At 39.9% G+C, this 16988-nt stretch overlaps 1 protein-coding gene across 1 annotated transcript in view; it reads right to left on the reverse strand.

Annotated features, from left to right (window-relative positions):
- The window catches only part of ADGB (androglobin), a 134128-nt gene extending 124369 nt beyond the window's left edge, over positions 1 to 9759 (reverse strand). The window contains exon 1 of the mRNA XM_076335522.1: positions 9569 to 9759. Within this exon, the coding sequence (XP_076191637.1) occupies positions 9569 to 9759 (191 nt within the window). The remainder of the gene's footprint in view (positions 1 to 9568) is intronic.
- Between the last annotated feature and the right edge of the window lie 7229 nt (positions 9760 to 16988).

Below are 16988 nucleotides of genomic sequence, written 5' to 3' on the forward strand. Positions count from 1 at the left end.
AAATTAGTACAATGCCACTCAGTATAATCAATTTGATGTCCTTTGCACAAAATACTATGTTTGGTTCCAGTTGCCCTAGCAACATAACAATAACTTTGGAAATTCAGTGACAGGCAACAGTTTAGAGCATGGAGGAATAACAAAGTGTAAAAGTACAAAATACTGAGCAGTACAGGTAAGAGTGTATTATTTATCTGTTCTCATAACACAAGAAAAATAATGCACCTATTAAAACACAGCAAATTTAATACCGATAAAAGGAAACATCTGACCACTCAGCACATAATTAGCCAGCAAAACTCCTTTACATCAGATGCCACTCAGGTGAGAATAATGATCTCTAGCTACTGGAACAGCTTGTCTCTAGCAGCACATACCTCTGCCAAACTCAGGACAAAAGAAGAAAAGGAATGTGCCGCTCAGGGGTTCTTAGTTCCATTCCACTGAGCTCTGTGTGAGAAACCACTAACAGCACAGTCACAGAGCATCCACTTGTTCTGGTTGTCCTCCAAGGCAGGAAGCCGAGGATCCCTTCCCAAATCCTTCTTTCCTGTACTTGATTCAAAGAGGGAATCTGAAGTCATGTTTCCCCATATAATTGTACAGAAGTTATGGAACCAGTAACTTTTCTGAGTTTGTTTCTCCTGGTGTTTCCTGCTAAAAAGATTGAGCTGGCCTTAGATTCAGCTATAAGAATGTTGGGAAGATTGAAGCACCTCTTTCCACACTGGAGTTTAGTACTTTAAGTATCTTCTAAGAACACAGCTTGTGCCTTGCTCTTTTCTTTGGCATTTCTTCCTTGTTGGCTTCTGCAAAATCCTTTTGTGCCTTCTGTGTGGCACCTGGGTAATTAAGAACTAAAAACCTCTGCATGGCAGAGCACCTCAGTACTGTGGGTTTAGGTCAACTCGCTTACAAAGCACTTAGCATGCATTGATAAGAAAACCAGGAAATCCCATTTCTTCAGTGGTGGTTACACAGAGCTCTCGGAAGAAGCTAAAGACCCTTCTGCCTAAGTAGGTGTATAATCCATGGCAAACAGAGACTCTAACATGATATTTTAGGAATGCTTTCCAGTTTCAAAGCACAATTATTATTATTTTTCTTTTGTCAGCGCTTTTTCTGTGATATACTTCTGCTGAAAGCTGCTTTTCTCTATTACACTGTTCATTGTAATAGAAGTCTAGACTTCTATTGCACAGTGTGGTTGCACAGTCTCCAACCAACGGCTCATGGACAGTGTTTGCCTGCAAGATCCCCTGACATTGCTTTGAATTACAGGGAAAGAAAAACCTAAAACTAAGACCAGTAGGGAGCACAGCATTTAGTGTGATATTGCCACTGGTATATTACTTAATGTTTTCACGCCCATGAGTCCATGAAATTTGAAATCTACAGATCAGGGTAGGCTGAGGTCTCAGGGGTTCATTGTTTTAATTAGCATTAACTAGGAAAACTAATTTGAATACATAATTTCCTAATTAAAATGTAATCAAGTTAATAATAAAAAATTCAACTTACTGATTGGCTTATATGCTATTTTAATATGTTTCTCATATTTACTTGGGGAAGAACCCATTGCCTCACCAGAAAGCATGAAACTAAAAAGACGTTAAAGGCAGAAGAAAAGGAAAACAAAAAGTACTAACAAATTGACTATATAGATTAAAGTTGTACTGCATTTACACACTGAAACATTTCAATGAATGAAGCACAGGTGCTGAAAGCAAGATCTTCATCCTTCTGGCCAGAAAATGCTAACACTAAGAACTCTAAGTGTACTTAACTTTATTTCTGAGACTAGCAAAAATACTGGCCTTGGAAATATTGGTTATGTACAAAACAAATAGACAATAAAAGACAATAAATGAAAAGCGTCTATTTTACGCTCAGGCAGGACAATGCCTCCAGGAATGTATCTGGTTTTTGTTAGATTACAATCTAGGTATTAGTACAATAGTACAGTAAAAGAGTTTGCAGATGCACATTGATGCAATAACTAACTTCCGAAGAACAATTACGAACCAAACAATTTCACCCAAATTGAACCTAAGATCGTAATACATTTATCCACTAGCATTACTATGTCTGGGGAAAGCATGCACGTGCATGATGGTACCCTTTGCTCAGCGTTTCAGATGTTTAAATTTTAAGCTACATAGACACTTCTCCATTCAATTCTGCCACTGGACATCCTGAAATCCTGGGCCTTTACAGATTTATGTTGCTTCCGAATTATTTGAGAGAACAGGAAATGCCTTGTCATGTTGGTAATACAAACAGCCAATAAACCCTTCCAAAAGGCTCTGGACAGCCATTCAAAACAAAAGAATTCTGTTCATCTTAGGAGTCATTGCAATTAATAGCCTGCTAAATGAGACCATGATCTCAAAATACCTGTTCCTCAGGATTATCAGGACAGTAGCTGCAAATTGGAAATGAACAACTGCTGCAGCTCGAGATGCACCGCAGCTCACTCCCAGACTCTTCTGAAGCCTTAACTGGCTTTGGTGATGCGTATGGTTAGGAAGGATCTGAACTGAGGTATTTGAGATAGAAGAGCCTCCTGAGTAATCCAAAGGACTAAAATCAGCTTTGTAGTAAGGGTATAATATCTTGTAATACATGACCAGTTACAATTGTAAAGAGGTTATGAATGCAGTGGAGGTTTAAAATTCTTCATATAAATCTTCTTTCCCTTGCAAAGTTCAGTAACTAGCTATACTGGTTTTGGCTGGGATTGAGTTAATTTTCTTCATAGTAGCTAGTATGGGGCTGTGTTTTGGATTTGTGCTGAACACAGTGTTGATAACACAGGGATGTTTCAGTTACTGCTGAGCAGTGCTTACACAGTCAAGGCCTCTTCTGCTTCTCACCCCACCTCACCAGCGAGGAGGCTGGGGGTGCACAAGAAGGGACTAGAGGGGACACAGCCGGGACAGCTGACCCCAACTGACCAAAGGGATACCCCATACCATATGACGTCATGCTCAGCATATAACGCTGGGGGAAGAAGAAGGAAAGGGAGGGACCTTCGGAGTGATGGCGTTTGTCTTCCCAAGTAACCATTGTGCGTGATGGAGCCCTGCTTTCCTGGAGATGGCTGAACACCTGCCTGCCGGTGGGAAGCAGTGAATTAATTCCTTGTTTTGCTTTGCTTGTGTGCGCAGCTTTTGCTTTACCTATTAAACTGTCTTTATCTCAACCCACGAGTTTTCTCACTTTTACCCAGATTCTCTCCTCCCATCCCACTGTGGAGGGAGTGAGCGAGCAGCTGTGTGGGGCTGAGCTGCCTACGGGGGTTAAACCATGACACTAGCATGCTTTGAACTTAAGCACTGTGTTTCTTATAACCATAAACTCGAAACTAACTGTATTTTTAAAGACAGTATAGTTTCCAATAGATGGGGCATAATTAACCAAAAAATGGATATGCCTAATCCAAATACTGCAAATTTAGGCCATCAGCAATAATTGGGACTAGTATCCTCAATGCCTTTTGTCCAAAATTTTAACTCTGTTTCAAGCCTCTAGCAGAACTTAGTCGGAACCACCAAGCCATACTCACCTCTGACAGAAGCTCATGCAGGGACAAAAACATGCATAAGCATCTACGTACGAATCTAACTAGCTTTTACAATAATATAGCAACCTGTTCTCTCAATAACACATATGTTGCAATGCATGTGGCAAGACAAAGATACACCATTGAGCTACCCTCTTGGACCACAAACATAAGAACGGGAGAACTGAATCAAAGCAAGGGTGAACTATATAACCCAACATCACCTCAAACAATACTCACAATTGAAAGCCTATGAAGAGCATAAAGGCATATATAGTATATTTCTCTAATACTTGGATAGTCTCCAATCATTTTTAGCTCAAGCACTTCCTGAGCTACATGTGGTTGCTATTTATTTATACAATCTTCAATGGTTTTCTTTTCCACAGACTTGTTCCATGTCCCCATGTAAATTTTTAGTGCCCATTGAAACTTAAACTAACCAACACGAGCGCTCCAGCACAAGACTAAAAGCAGCTCCAAGTTCAAACACCATGCCATTATCCACAAGACATTAGTTCTCGCCATTCCCAAACTTCAGTCAATCTAGCAAGCCCCACCCAAAACATCAAAAAATTAATCTGTTCAGTCTATCTTCTCTAAGCCACTGCTGTAGCCTAAACCTTAAGAATACTTACCTGAGGAACACATCCTGGCAGTGGATAAAACCTCAATCATAAGCCTTGGCTTACTCCTTATCCTAAGCATATGGGAATTCAAATATGAATTAGCAATGCAGCTATTTTTTCTGGTCTTACTGTCCCAGCCTTTAATCTTAATAACAAACATTAGGTAATCCTAGGCTTTGGTGCAGCAACACACTGTACAACAGCAGTGCAGCAACCTGCTACTCATTGTAATCAATCCGGAGCACAGCTAAACTTACATCATTTCTTCCAGCCAGTCCAGGCTTCAGCCTGTCTCTGCAGGTCCTTAAGGATCCATCAGCAGTAAATATTGTTCTTAGTTACTGCTCTCCCTAATAAGAACTCCAACACCACTCTGACCTTCCCCTATACATCCGTGACCTCTGTCTGTGCCACAATTATCCCTAAATCACTTGCCTCTCTTGGCATTGACCATTAACTCCTCACTTTTGTCCCTAATAACCCAAACCCTAATTCAGATTTTTCTTTGCGCAGGCAGATGCTGATGACTCAAGTTTAATTCAGAAGATTGGGCTTGATGGCATAGAGTTTCATCAAATTCATTTAAAAAGCATTTTAATTCATTATCCATTCTTATACTAGCCAGAATCTCTTTCAGTGCCGACAAAGACATCAATTCCTATTCACTGTAGCTGTTGAAACCTGGGAGTGATCAGATTCTCAGTAGCTTCTAATGGTGCAATTAAGGAAAGCTCTAAGGAGAGCAGTTCTTTTGAGCTCTTCAGCCTGTCATCTCTAGCAACTGCCTAGCTCCTGAAGGGAATTGCTACCTAATTAGAAAGCAGTAATGAAGAGAGACCCACTGGAGCATCCTGCAGAGACCCATGCGACGTCTGGCTTAGCGAGTCCAAAGGAATTTTCCTGCCTTCTCCGTATGCTTCTGAGGTCCCACTCCAGCACCGCAATATATCCACTGATAACCCCGTTGATTTTCCACAGTACAGATGTACTGTGCTGACTATTGTAAGCATTTATGGGGGAAAAAGAAGCCTGACCTCGCTAGAAATCAAGCAAAGTAATTTTAAGGTCATCAAAATATATTTTCCAGCTCTTTGTACACATTACTCTCAGAGGGCTTCTGCACTAATGTTATCCACAAGATTTGAAATTATAACACCATAATTCTTTGTAGTAAGCATTGACAGCTCTCAGGATTTTTTTTTTTTTAATATTTCTAAAAACTATTAGACTTTTTTCTTTTTTATACTACTGATATTTCTATTCAGTATTTCAATCATTGCAGACATAAAAACAAGTAGCATTTACTATCAGGAAGACATTATTAGACAAAATACAAAATATTTTGGACATTTTTATCCCTGCAACTGCAAGTTGTGCTCAAAAATAAAACAGAGATCCTCAGGGAAAACCTACCTTGCAATTACCACAGAATACTAAACTGATGGGACAACATTTTCTCAGGCAGCCTGCAAACATCCATTCCTCTTTCTGATACAGGGATAATGACACTACTTAAGTTGTCATAGACTTACACAAAATTTGTACACTACAAGTTGTCTCTGTCTCACAAATGCACTGAACAAGCTGGGTAACAGAATGAGTGTAAATAGGAAATATCTAATAAGTAATTGTTATATCTCCAATGAACACAGCTCCAATCTTAGAATGTGTGCGTGTAAGATTTACTTCTAATCTCCATCCACATCCCACTAAAAAGAGACTTGATAAACTGCCTTTGATAAACCATTTACGATCATTACTAACACTTGCCCACTATTAGGAGAAAATCATTATCTGAGGAAAGAGAGAGCAATCTCTCCAACACAGGGATTGCTGGCCAAAATGAGGGCTAAGTCATACGGTTACACAGTACAGTTGTTTCATCACCACATTCAGCAATTTTTCTCAACAATTACAAATACTAAGAGCAGCAGTATTAATCATTTTGTCCCAGAGTAGACTCCTGCAGAATCAACTAGGTACTCTTCAGATTTTTCTTGACAACAATGATACCGAGCTAGCCTTAAATCAGAAAATTGAACATTCTCTGCCTTTGGGGCTAGAATTGTACTTTCTAGTAAATGAATGAGATTTGCATCTTCTTCTCATGGACCTGCAAACACAGAATATCTTTACTGTAATATAGCTGTTCCTTACTATACAGCATCTTTCCATTTCTAAATAAAGAAATAACATGTCGATCTGTCTGCCATCAATTACATTCCCATCATTCTGACATCACAAATCCTATGACAAAGGGGAAAGCACTCTAGAAGCAATGTTGAAAATTGAAAAATGAAACATAGCCTCCATTTTGCATAAATCACATAAATCCGTAGTTCTTAGTTTTGACCATAAGCCCGATCCAAATAAAAAGCTCCCTGTAGACTTCAGCAGACTGTAGTTCAAAACTTGAAACTGCCTAGCTGCTTGTTCTCTCCATAGAGATTCTGTAGCTTATAGCAGTGGTCTCCAGAGTGGGGTGTGCACACAAGGAAGAAAAATATTAGAACTTCAGTAGTGCACGTATATAATTTATAAATAAATCAATACACATATATTGGGGAGGGGTGCTCAAAAATTTTTTACTGATAGGGTTGCATGATCAAAAAAGTTTGGAGACCACTGGCATATAGCATGACTAAAGAAAAGAAATATGTTTCAATGTTTCAGTCCTTTCAGAGGGACTAAGAATGCTAAAATATCTTTTTGATACTGGGTTTGGGCTATAAATTCCAGTCCATCTGGGAAACAAGGGCAAGCAAGAAGAAAGGATATTCAAGGTGTCAAAAGTGTTCTCAAGGGTAAACTTTTAGCCCCACTGTGTTCAGTTCCCAACTATCAACAATTTTCACTGATTTCAGCAAAACCAGATTTTCACCCAGATCTTTGACTAGAGAGTACTAAGATGTGTGTGGGTTTTCAGCAGGATGAAGATCTTACTGAGACTAAACACTGTAGTAGAACAGAGCCTTTAATCAACTCAGAAAGAACTTCCAACGTACAGAGCAAAACAATATGACTGAAAGTGTAGCAAGTGCCGAATTCAGATTTTCAAATATTTTATAGCACCATTCTCTACTGTTTCACGAGAAAGTGGGGCTACTTTTTCTGTAAAATTTTTGTTTCAAGACAAAAATTTGTAACGCAAAAGTTTAGAATAAGCTGTCGCTAGCTTTCCTTGATTTAAATTCATTATCTACAGCTCAACAGATGCTAAAGTAAAATCCTTCCTGACAGCTTAAACAAGAAGGTTTATCAGTTCAGTTGCTGAACTTGGCAAGACATGCATCGTGGTCTCATTTAATAAAGCCTAAAGTAACAATGTACTAAAGAAAAAGACAAATACCGGTCTAGATGGTCTGATACAAATAACTAATTTCATAAGAATGATTATTTTACAAGTTATTATGTATAAGACAGAATTAACAATTTTACTATATAAAAAGTACCATTATTTTTAGACTCTCCAAAAAAAGATGTATCTTAATTTAATGGAACAGCTAAAAAATTCTCACACTGTAAGAACGCCTATTAGGGGACAAAACCTGAAATACTGGACAAAATCTTTTGGATGACAGCCCATTCAGTTTCACATACACTGGAAAGTAAGAAATACTTCTTTTCCTCTAACAGTGCTAAAAAATAAAAGTGTCCCTGACAGCTTAGATATCGTCAGAAAAAATTTGATAAACTGCTTGAAGCAGTAAATATGAAGGGCTGCATGGCTGTGGCCAAAACAAAAAGAGAGTTACTAAGCAAATTGATGCCCTGAGAAGGGAGGAATTAGAGACACCGGCTGACTGCAACAACAGAAAAGGGGAATCAGGATGCAAAATACGAAACAGAAGTATAAAGATACGAAACAAGAAAATACCCTGTAGCAAAGGCTGGGTAACTGGATATGAAATAAGAACAAAGAGGCATTTGAAGACTGATTTCAAGAGAGAGAGAAGTGATACAACTGAAACCTTTATTTACGGTAGGAAAAAGAAGAAAAGGGCATGAGCACATGCATCAGATACCTTTTTCATCTGAATCCTGTCAGTGCCATGCATGCAGGCTTACATACTTTAGGATGAGAAAGCTGCTCAAAACATAGAAATAGAACTTGCAGGTCAAAATAGCAACAGTGAAAGAAAGTAAATGTTTTCTATTTATTTAGTTGTCTTTGCAGGAAGAAATATACATTTTCACAGAAATATATGAATTCACACTAAATACCTAGCAAATAGTGAATCATTTTAAAGTATCTCAAGAGATGTTACTTACACAGAAATATTTAAGAGATTAACACGAAGAATTATTTCTTTTTTTTATACTTAATTTCCTCAGATTTGTTCTAACATAAAGCAAACATTCAAGGCATTGGGAGTTGTGTTTCCCTTCTGCAAATGAAATTGATGTGCTGTAAGAGCCATTAACCGTTTTGCCCCGAAATCTTCAGCTAGCTTAGTTCCTCTACCTGATGAAAATGGAGGGTGTGTATTCCCAAAATTATTGTCCTGATTCACAGCTTTGAGGTTCTTTTAAACCCAAACAACATTTCAGTGAACACTTAGCTTCGGTCTGCTCCTGACCGTAAGTTGAATGCTTCGTACTGTGAGCTGTGGCCAACACGCTGCCCCTCGCATACAGAAACAGCCACATCGCAAAGCCACCCCCCCGCGTACCACACGTGCCGTGATCTTCCCGTTCCTACTGCTCTCCTCGAGGTCCCAGGCAGCCTGTCTGCTACACCAGCTACGGTACAAGATACACACAACATCGCTTTGGCAGGGTCACGCTACCAGACAGGTACGTAAGAAATGCCATAGGAGGAAGAAAGTACAACTTTCACACCAAGCTGGGCCTCCAGTTTAAACAAACAAAACAAAACAACAACCAAACCCCGCCTTGTCTCTGGAAGCCACTTTTAATTAAGTATCCACTTGAGCAAGTAAACTTTCTTAGCATAAGTTATTTGCACTATATATAGTGCAAATATATATGCACTATATATAGTGCAGGACTATAGGCAAGGACCTCTTCCACGTACGTCCAGCCTGCGTCAGTGGCGACAAGGCCGCGATACAGAAGCGGGGACGGCAGGCGGCGGCACCGTGCCGCAGCGGGCCGCCCAGCCCCGCCGGCCGCGGGCCTTAACGGCCGCCCGGGCCCGAGGAAGGAAGGGCGGGCGGCCGGGAAGCCCCGGGCGAAGTTTCCAGACGGCCGCGGGGGCGGCCGAGACCCTTCCCCGGGTGCGGCCGCAGCAGCCCCGGCCGGGCACTCCGGTGCGTCTCCCGGCGCGCCCGCCTCGCACCCCGTGGCCGGCCGGCCGGCGGGAGGCAACCCTTCTCCCGCGCCCTCTCTCCTTCCCTCCCGGGGCTCTTACTCTTTGGCGGAGGCGCCCGGCAGCCCGGAGCTGTTACGGCTGCCGAGCTCCTTCTTCTTGCTCCCCTTAGAGGCCATGGCCGCGGGCCCCGCCGCGTCCGCCGCGTTGCCGGGCGACCCAGCCCGCCGGAGGTAGCGGCTCCAGCGCCGCCCCGCGGCCCAGGAGCCCCGCGGCCAGCTCACCCCCGGCATTATCCCCGTCCGCCGCGGGAGGAAGGGCCGGCAGGAGTCGCCGCGGCAGGTGCCAGCCGCCGCGCGGGAGGGCAGGCGGCGGCAGGAGGGGCCGCCGCCGCCGCCTCAGGGCAGCGGGCGTCGGCTGAGGGGTGACGGCCTGCGCCCGTCCCGCCCGCGCAGCGTCCCCAGCCCGGGGCGGCGGGGGGAGCACGGACGCGCTCCTCGCCGCCGTCTTCGTCTTCGAGGAACCAAAAACCTGGTATAAAGTGCCTTTGCGGAAAAAGGCTTGGCTTTGAAGGTGATGAAGTACTGCTTTCCCAGCTCATGCAGCAGCTTCCAGGATCTTTCCCAAGACAATCGTTTGAAAAAAACTAAAGACAATTAAAAAGTGCATTTTAGTTACAAATATTCTAATCGCACGACTAAATTTCTGTTGAACAAGTAAAGAGCAAGAGTAAGAAGTACCAATTTGAAATGGTAGCAGTCCTTTGCCCCTTTTTACACCAGTACATGTAAACCACATGAGAAGGAAGAAAAAAAGAATTAGTCCTGGAGTCTGGAGAGATTTTAGAGCTTGAAAGTACTTGTTTTTTTCATTTCAAAATGATGCAACTAATTAATTCCTGATACGAAGCCTATGACTACCGAAGTGAACAGAGTTCCACCAAGGTCAGATAAACCTAACATTAATCAGCTACTTTTGAATTCAGTGGATAGTTGACTTCAACTAAACTAAGCGGATTTTTTCAGATACATTCCAGGGATTACATTATTGCCAACAACTCCTATTTCTAACTCTTAACCTATTTTCTATTTCTCAAGCTATCTGCAGTGCATGATGAAAATCCATGATAAAACAGAACCTACTTGTTCACTTATTCAAGCTAAGTCTTTCTGAAATATAAAAATAAATGAAAATTTGTCAAGTTGCAGAGGGCATGAGTAGATAAAAGATACAAGGAAAAACATGCAGATGTTGCTACATCTAGAGGCTTATTTTAGGCAAATGTCAGATCTTGATTTATATCAAGATGACAGAAGGCCAGATATATAAACTTTTAAATTTCACAGTGGAAAATTCCTCTGCATCTTTGCATTTCCTTCAGCATTATGTCCAACAGCATCCATTTTAAATAAGGTACCTTGGGACACTTCTCACTTGAGAAGTAAGTAAACATTTCATGTTTATTTATTTCTTTTCAAACTGAGCAGTTGGTCTCTCTTCAGACAATTACGCTATCAAATATTGATCAGGGCATGCAGATGAATAATTGCAGAGACAGAGGTGAGTTCAAACAGCTGGCTACCGCTTCAGTACCGGTGCAGGGCTGTTAACCTCCACACCTTGCTGGATGCTGATGCAAACTTGCAGGCTGAGGCTGGAACTTACAGGACTGAGTTTGTGACCCAGAACACAGATAAAACCACCTCAGATAATCTGTAATTTCTGTCTGTTCCTCTGAATCCCCTTTCCTATGCTTGCTGGGCAGAGAAACTACTATGGAAAAGTGTCTATAAAACATAGGTGTAAGAGGTACCCGTGAAAGTTTTCCTAGTAGGAAAATTTCCTTCCTGATCCCATTGCAGATGACCAGTGAAGTCTGCAACATCCTAGCAAATATATTTTTTGTAATACAATTATGTGAAAGACAACAGAAAAATAGTGGAAATTTGAGTGCATCTGTCTGTAAACATTTTTGGGTGGTGAAGGAGGAAGGACAGAAATCAGAAGAGAATGTACATAAGCTTCAGAGCCATTCATTCTTTGCTCTGTTAAATGATATCTGCTACATATTAAGTTCAAAATGCACCTTTTACCATCAAATTCTACAATACATTTTTTTGCAGAGTGATGGCATTAAAAGCACGTATCTAGGTGCTTTGTGAAGAAAAAAAAATTATCTCAAGTCCTGCATCCATCAAGTTACATCTTTTGATTTATCCAAGAACTTAATTTAGAATTCCATAACCTAATAGCAATAACAAGGACAGCTTGTTTGGAAAGAGAAGTTAATCTGAATTTTAAAAAAGCTAGTTTTCTAACTGGCTGTTAGAATCTATACGGTCAAATCAGCTGTTTCATTGGCCTAGTGTTTCAAGCCATGAAGTATATCTGACAGCTGCTCCCTGAAGGGAAACATTGTTAGGGTAGAGGCAGCCTTACAGTTGGAAATGTGAAAAAAATATACAATACAATAAAAGAAGAATAGTGCAGTTGTATCTTAGGAACCCACTGGGATGTAGCTAAACAGATGTTAAGATAACAGGTACTGGTTAGCGATGGATGGGTTGCATTCTGGTCACCATTCTTCTAAGATACCATTCAAAATACTGGCTTTTTTTTTTTTTTTCTCCTTAAACCATCACATCATCAACCGCTATAGCACACACAAGTCACTTAGAGGAAAACAGCCTTTTAGTCCTAAATATTTTGCACTTTTTTGTAGCTATAAATACTAGTTGGAGAGAGCAGAAAAAGAGTAACTATGAACAGGAACACTACGAAAGCTCCTCTCAGGGGTCTTGGAGCTCAGACTGCTCAGACTTAACTCCCCTCTGATTTTACACAAGGCACAAGGATTCCAGAACAAAACAGGAAAAAAATTTCACGTTAAGAAGAGAAGGCCTGGGAGTGTGGTTGGGAGCGAACCTTAATGTGTAGAAATACCTGATGGGGAAACTAAAGACACTCAGATTCTTCTCACAGATGCCCAGTGACAGGATTAGAGACAATGTGAAAATTTAAATACAGGAAATCCCACTTAAAAATATTTTTTTATATCTTTTTTTTTTAATTACAGCAAGGGTGGTCAAACGCTGGAACAGGTTTTCCAACAAGACTGTGGAGTCTCCATCAAACTGCACATGGCCATGAGCAACTTGCTCAAGCTGACTCTGCTCTGAGCTGGGGTGTTGGACTCTATGATCTCCCAAGGCCCCTTCCAACCTCAGCCATTCTGTGGTTCTGGGAAGTTTTCCACGAAAAAAGGGTTGAAGTTAGACCCAAAGCTTGTGTAAGAACAGATGCTGTATCTTCAAGCATGAGGTTGCTACAAAGTTAGATAGGAGATGAAAGGGAGGTAGAATAGATTTTTATTTTCTTTTGTTTGGGTCTTGGAGATTTTTTTTTTTCTTTTCTTCATTTCTTTTATCAAAGGATAGAAAAATTTAGGTTCTGAAATTAATTCATTTAGCAGAGTGAGAGGAGATCAGCAACACCTGAGAAAAAGGAAACTACAGCGTGTGATAGGGCTTGGGAGAAGCAACTCATGCACAGAGTTAGGAACAGTCGGCTGCTGAGACGACATAGGACAGGGAACTGAACTTGAGCAAACCCATCCTTGAACAGATGGACTGAAACTATTCACAAGCAGCTGTATTCTGTTAACTCTTAAGTCAGCCTGAGGTTAGGGAGCAAAGTGGGGAAATGGATTATATGAATATTTTGGGTAAACTGATGGAGTAAGACAAGGGGAAGAAAATTGCAACCAGCTGCATAACAGAAAACAGTCTTCTAAGCACAGGACCTTCTGCCCACTGCCATTTCAAAAATATCTTATGGTACTGTGTCTCATCTGATCTTGCCAGGGACATGCCTTTTCTAGTGCTCTAGCCTCCCTTGAATCTGACACAGCACTAGAAAGGATTCTGATGAACCCCAGCTGTGCTACTATTCCCCCTTATCTTTTTGTTGAGCTCGCTCTTTGCTAGAGCACCTTTTGATGACGTTGTCATGATTACTGTCTCATTTTGGAGAAAGACAGCCCCAAAATATTCAGTAAAATATTCAGCAGTACCATTGAGTCTCATGGGCACATATTTAACTTTAAGCCAAAGTGTTTTTGTGAACCGGGTCCCACCGCAACTTTGATCCTCTCTCCACTTAAATACTGAGGGAACAGAGTGTAGGCAGCCAGAGCAGGCAGCAGAAGAAAATTAAAGTAGCTCAGAGAACCGGGCAGTGCCATTGCTTTTCTTTAGTAAATTTATGTTTGATGATTCATAACAGGACTATCTTTCTATGTCAAAATGAAAAACTTCCTGGTTTTGATACTGTGTGAAAACCCCTATCTGAAGCTTGGAGTTGAGGGCAACTGTGGTACTCTAGCTATTGGAATTGTTAAGAAATGGGGATACTGACAGAGGAAGTAGTATTAGCTCCTTAAAAAATTCTAAATCTTTGGCTAAAAGATATGATGAATTTTGATTGTAGCCCAAGGGATGGAAGGATATTTTTGTTTTTAAAATGAGAATACACAATCTTAATGCAGAGTTAACTACTGAGCTGTAGAGACTAATAATTCTCTTAGTACACCATTTTACTTTAGTATTTTGTTATTTACAGTTAAGGATGTAACTTTTTTGCAGGAGACTTAAAAAGTTAAGTCTTGTTGTTCGAAGTCAAGGCATGCTGCAGATCATAGCAAATCCTTTTTAATAGTGATTAACTTCAGTGCAGTTTTAAGTGTGGTTCCAGTTGTGTATACAAGCTAAAAGCAAGAAGTTATACTCTTAAAAATGCAAAATGCAAGATTGCTAGATAAATAGTTTGTAATATAAATGTGATTAGCATTCTTCAAGAAAAGTCAGGAACAAGACCATAAATAGGTATACCTGAAGATGTCTTCAACCTTGTTTTTCTAATCTACCAAGTAAAAACAAATCATCTTCTATAAAAAAAGAAAATACTGCAATGCAGTTTACATTCTCTAACTTCTGAAACACGTAAAAATGACAGAAGTCATTATGACACTTGTGCCATTATACATATGACACAAGTGCCGTCATAACCACTTGAGCTATAGTAAGCCTCATCTAATTGTGCTTAAAACAATAGTCCAGTGAAAACAAATGACATCCCGATGGACAATCTGACTCAAAGCCCTTGCTCTAGAATACTAGAAGGCAGTGATTTTGGGTACCTTGAGGCAAAGCACAGTTGGGAACAGCAATTCTTTAAGTTTCAAGCAAGGTAGTTTGCCTGTACATATGTCCATAGAAGCATTAGCACTTCAACCAGCCAGATGCTGTCCAGAGAAAAGAAACTAGAAGTAATCTTTGTGCGCAATACAACTATTTCAATGTTATACTATACTGAATAAATATTGACTGAGTATAGAATCATGTTTGAGGCGTAGTAATTTAAAGTTAAGACTGAATGTATCTTGGTGGGGCAGATATTTTGCTACATCATTGCTGGGATAGCACTGTCAATTAAAATTCAGTCATTATAACCAAAGATGCTTTGACATAATATGAACAATGGAAATGGATAATGCAGCCCAAGTGCTATACTACAGAGTAACCTTCAATACCACAGTCTACAGGACACTTTTGAAATACAAAAGTTAAAAACCAAACCCATCTGAATGTGAGGGGTTGAAAGTCCATTATTCTGGATAGATACTACATAAGATTTTGATACATACCAGGAAGGGCAGAGGAGCTTAGAAACAGAGTTAGCAGAATGCCCATGCTATCTTTAACTTTTAGGGAGCCAAGAGCTTTCCAACAGGACCGATAATTATTAGCATAGCTTAAGCTTTCAGAAGGGTCATGATAATAAACAGGTTAAAAGTTCCTAAGTTCCAAAAAAAATGATAAGGCAAAACAGAAGCAGCCTGTATGTTTTATCAAAAAACTGAACACTGTTTTGCTTCCTAGAACCTGTAAAAGATAGACAGAATCCCTTAATATTAAAATGCCACGTGACATGTAGCAGATAACTTGTAACTGGGAGTAAAAAGTAAGGGCAATAAGGCCAGGAATCCTGCGTATTTTAATTTCATTTAGAGTTCAGGCCAAATGATTGTTTACCCAGTGATTAAAAGATGCAAGATCACTATATTAATCTCTTATTATCTTTGCAAAAGGATGAAGGAACCAATATTGAGATGCTGGCCCACTACTTGTACACCTCCAAGCCAAAGCTATCCAAAACACCATCCCTACTTAAAAAAGGAAGTTTTTCTTAAGGTACTTGGGGCGGGAAGCATTTTGTATGTACACAGACTGAAATGGTAAAATAGCCATCTAGTAGAATTTATTCATATAAATATGTAAGCCACATAGGATGTCTAAGCTAGACACTTTCCCTAAATGAACCTTATTTTAGGTAGTGATAAAAGAGTCCATAATCATGTGTTTAAAAAGACAAAGTACTTTTTTTTCTTTTCCTGTTTAGACACAAATTGAAACAAAGAAGTGAGCTTACAAACAGAGCTTTATAATGGTCATATACAATACAGGCATAATTTCTTTCAAATAATCTTCACTACATAGATCTGAATCTAGTATGTTCCTTATTTTCAATATTATTCTGCTGCAGGACGAAGAACTCTGAAGTGACCTTTTGTGTACTGCCAAGTAAACAATGTGTTTCAATTCAAAATCATTCTCTCACTGGCATTTTGTTAATATATTTTTTACTCCTGAAAGTATATCGCTACCCCCATTTACTTAAATTCTTTAGTAATTCATTATATGAAGGACAAAGGCATACATACACTTAAAGAACTGTGTTCCTGTACCAAATAAGGTGTTCTGTAAAGGGAGAAAGAGGTAGCCAGTTCTGTTTTGGAACCAAGGTCACTAGCAAGATGTTAAGACTAGAAAGATAAGGGAGCAACAGTTTTTAAGAGCAAAATGTTTCACCATTCAATACCATAGTTTTACTACATGTATTTCTTTTATAACTATTTCCTCTTATCACCATATATCAAATGGTTACTCAGGCACTGAGTCTGTAAGAATGACTCGAACTATTCCCCAGCGATTATCACTACAGATAAACAAGGATTTGTTCAATCTAAGGAGACTGAATGCTATTACAACTCAATAGGTCTGACACCAAGTTTAAACAAACTGTTCCGGAGCTTAGAATAGCTCATATTTTTCTACTACTGCAGTTAAGATACACCTAGGAAATCCCATACTGAAAGATCACTAATCACTCTAACTCCTTTCTAGTTTTGTCAGCAATTGTAATGCCTCATTAAGCTTTCTAAATGAATAGAGGCTGACTTTGCATTAGCTGCAAAGACATACTGCACAATTACAAACCAGGAAGACTATATGCCATCTCCAGCCTTTATGAAATTAGTTGATGGAAACATGCCAGGAAAGATGTTTTACTGAAGCACTGATTCAGATTTTTATTCAAGTTTTTCATCTCAAAACTGTCCCTTAAATATAGGGACTAGGAAGTCAGGTACTTGCTCACTTATTAGCCTGAAGTTAAATTGGGT

The sequence above is a fragment of the Aptenodytes patagonicus genome, chromosome 3 (assembly GCF_965638725.1).
Source record: "Aptenodytes patagonicus chromosome 3, bAptPat1.pri.cur, whole genome shotgun sequence".
NCBI lineage: Eukaryota > Metazoa > Chordata > Aves > Sphenisciformes > Spheniscidae > Aptenodytes > Aptenodytes patagonicus.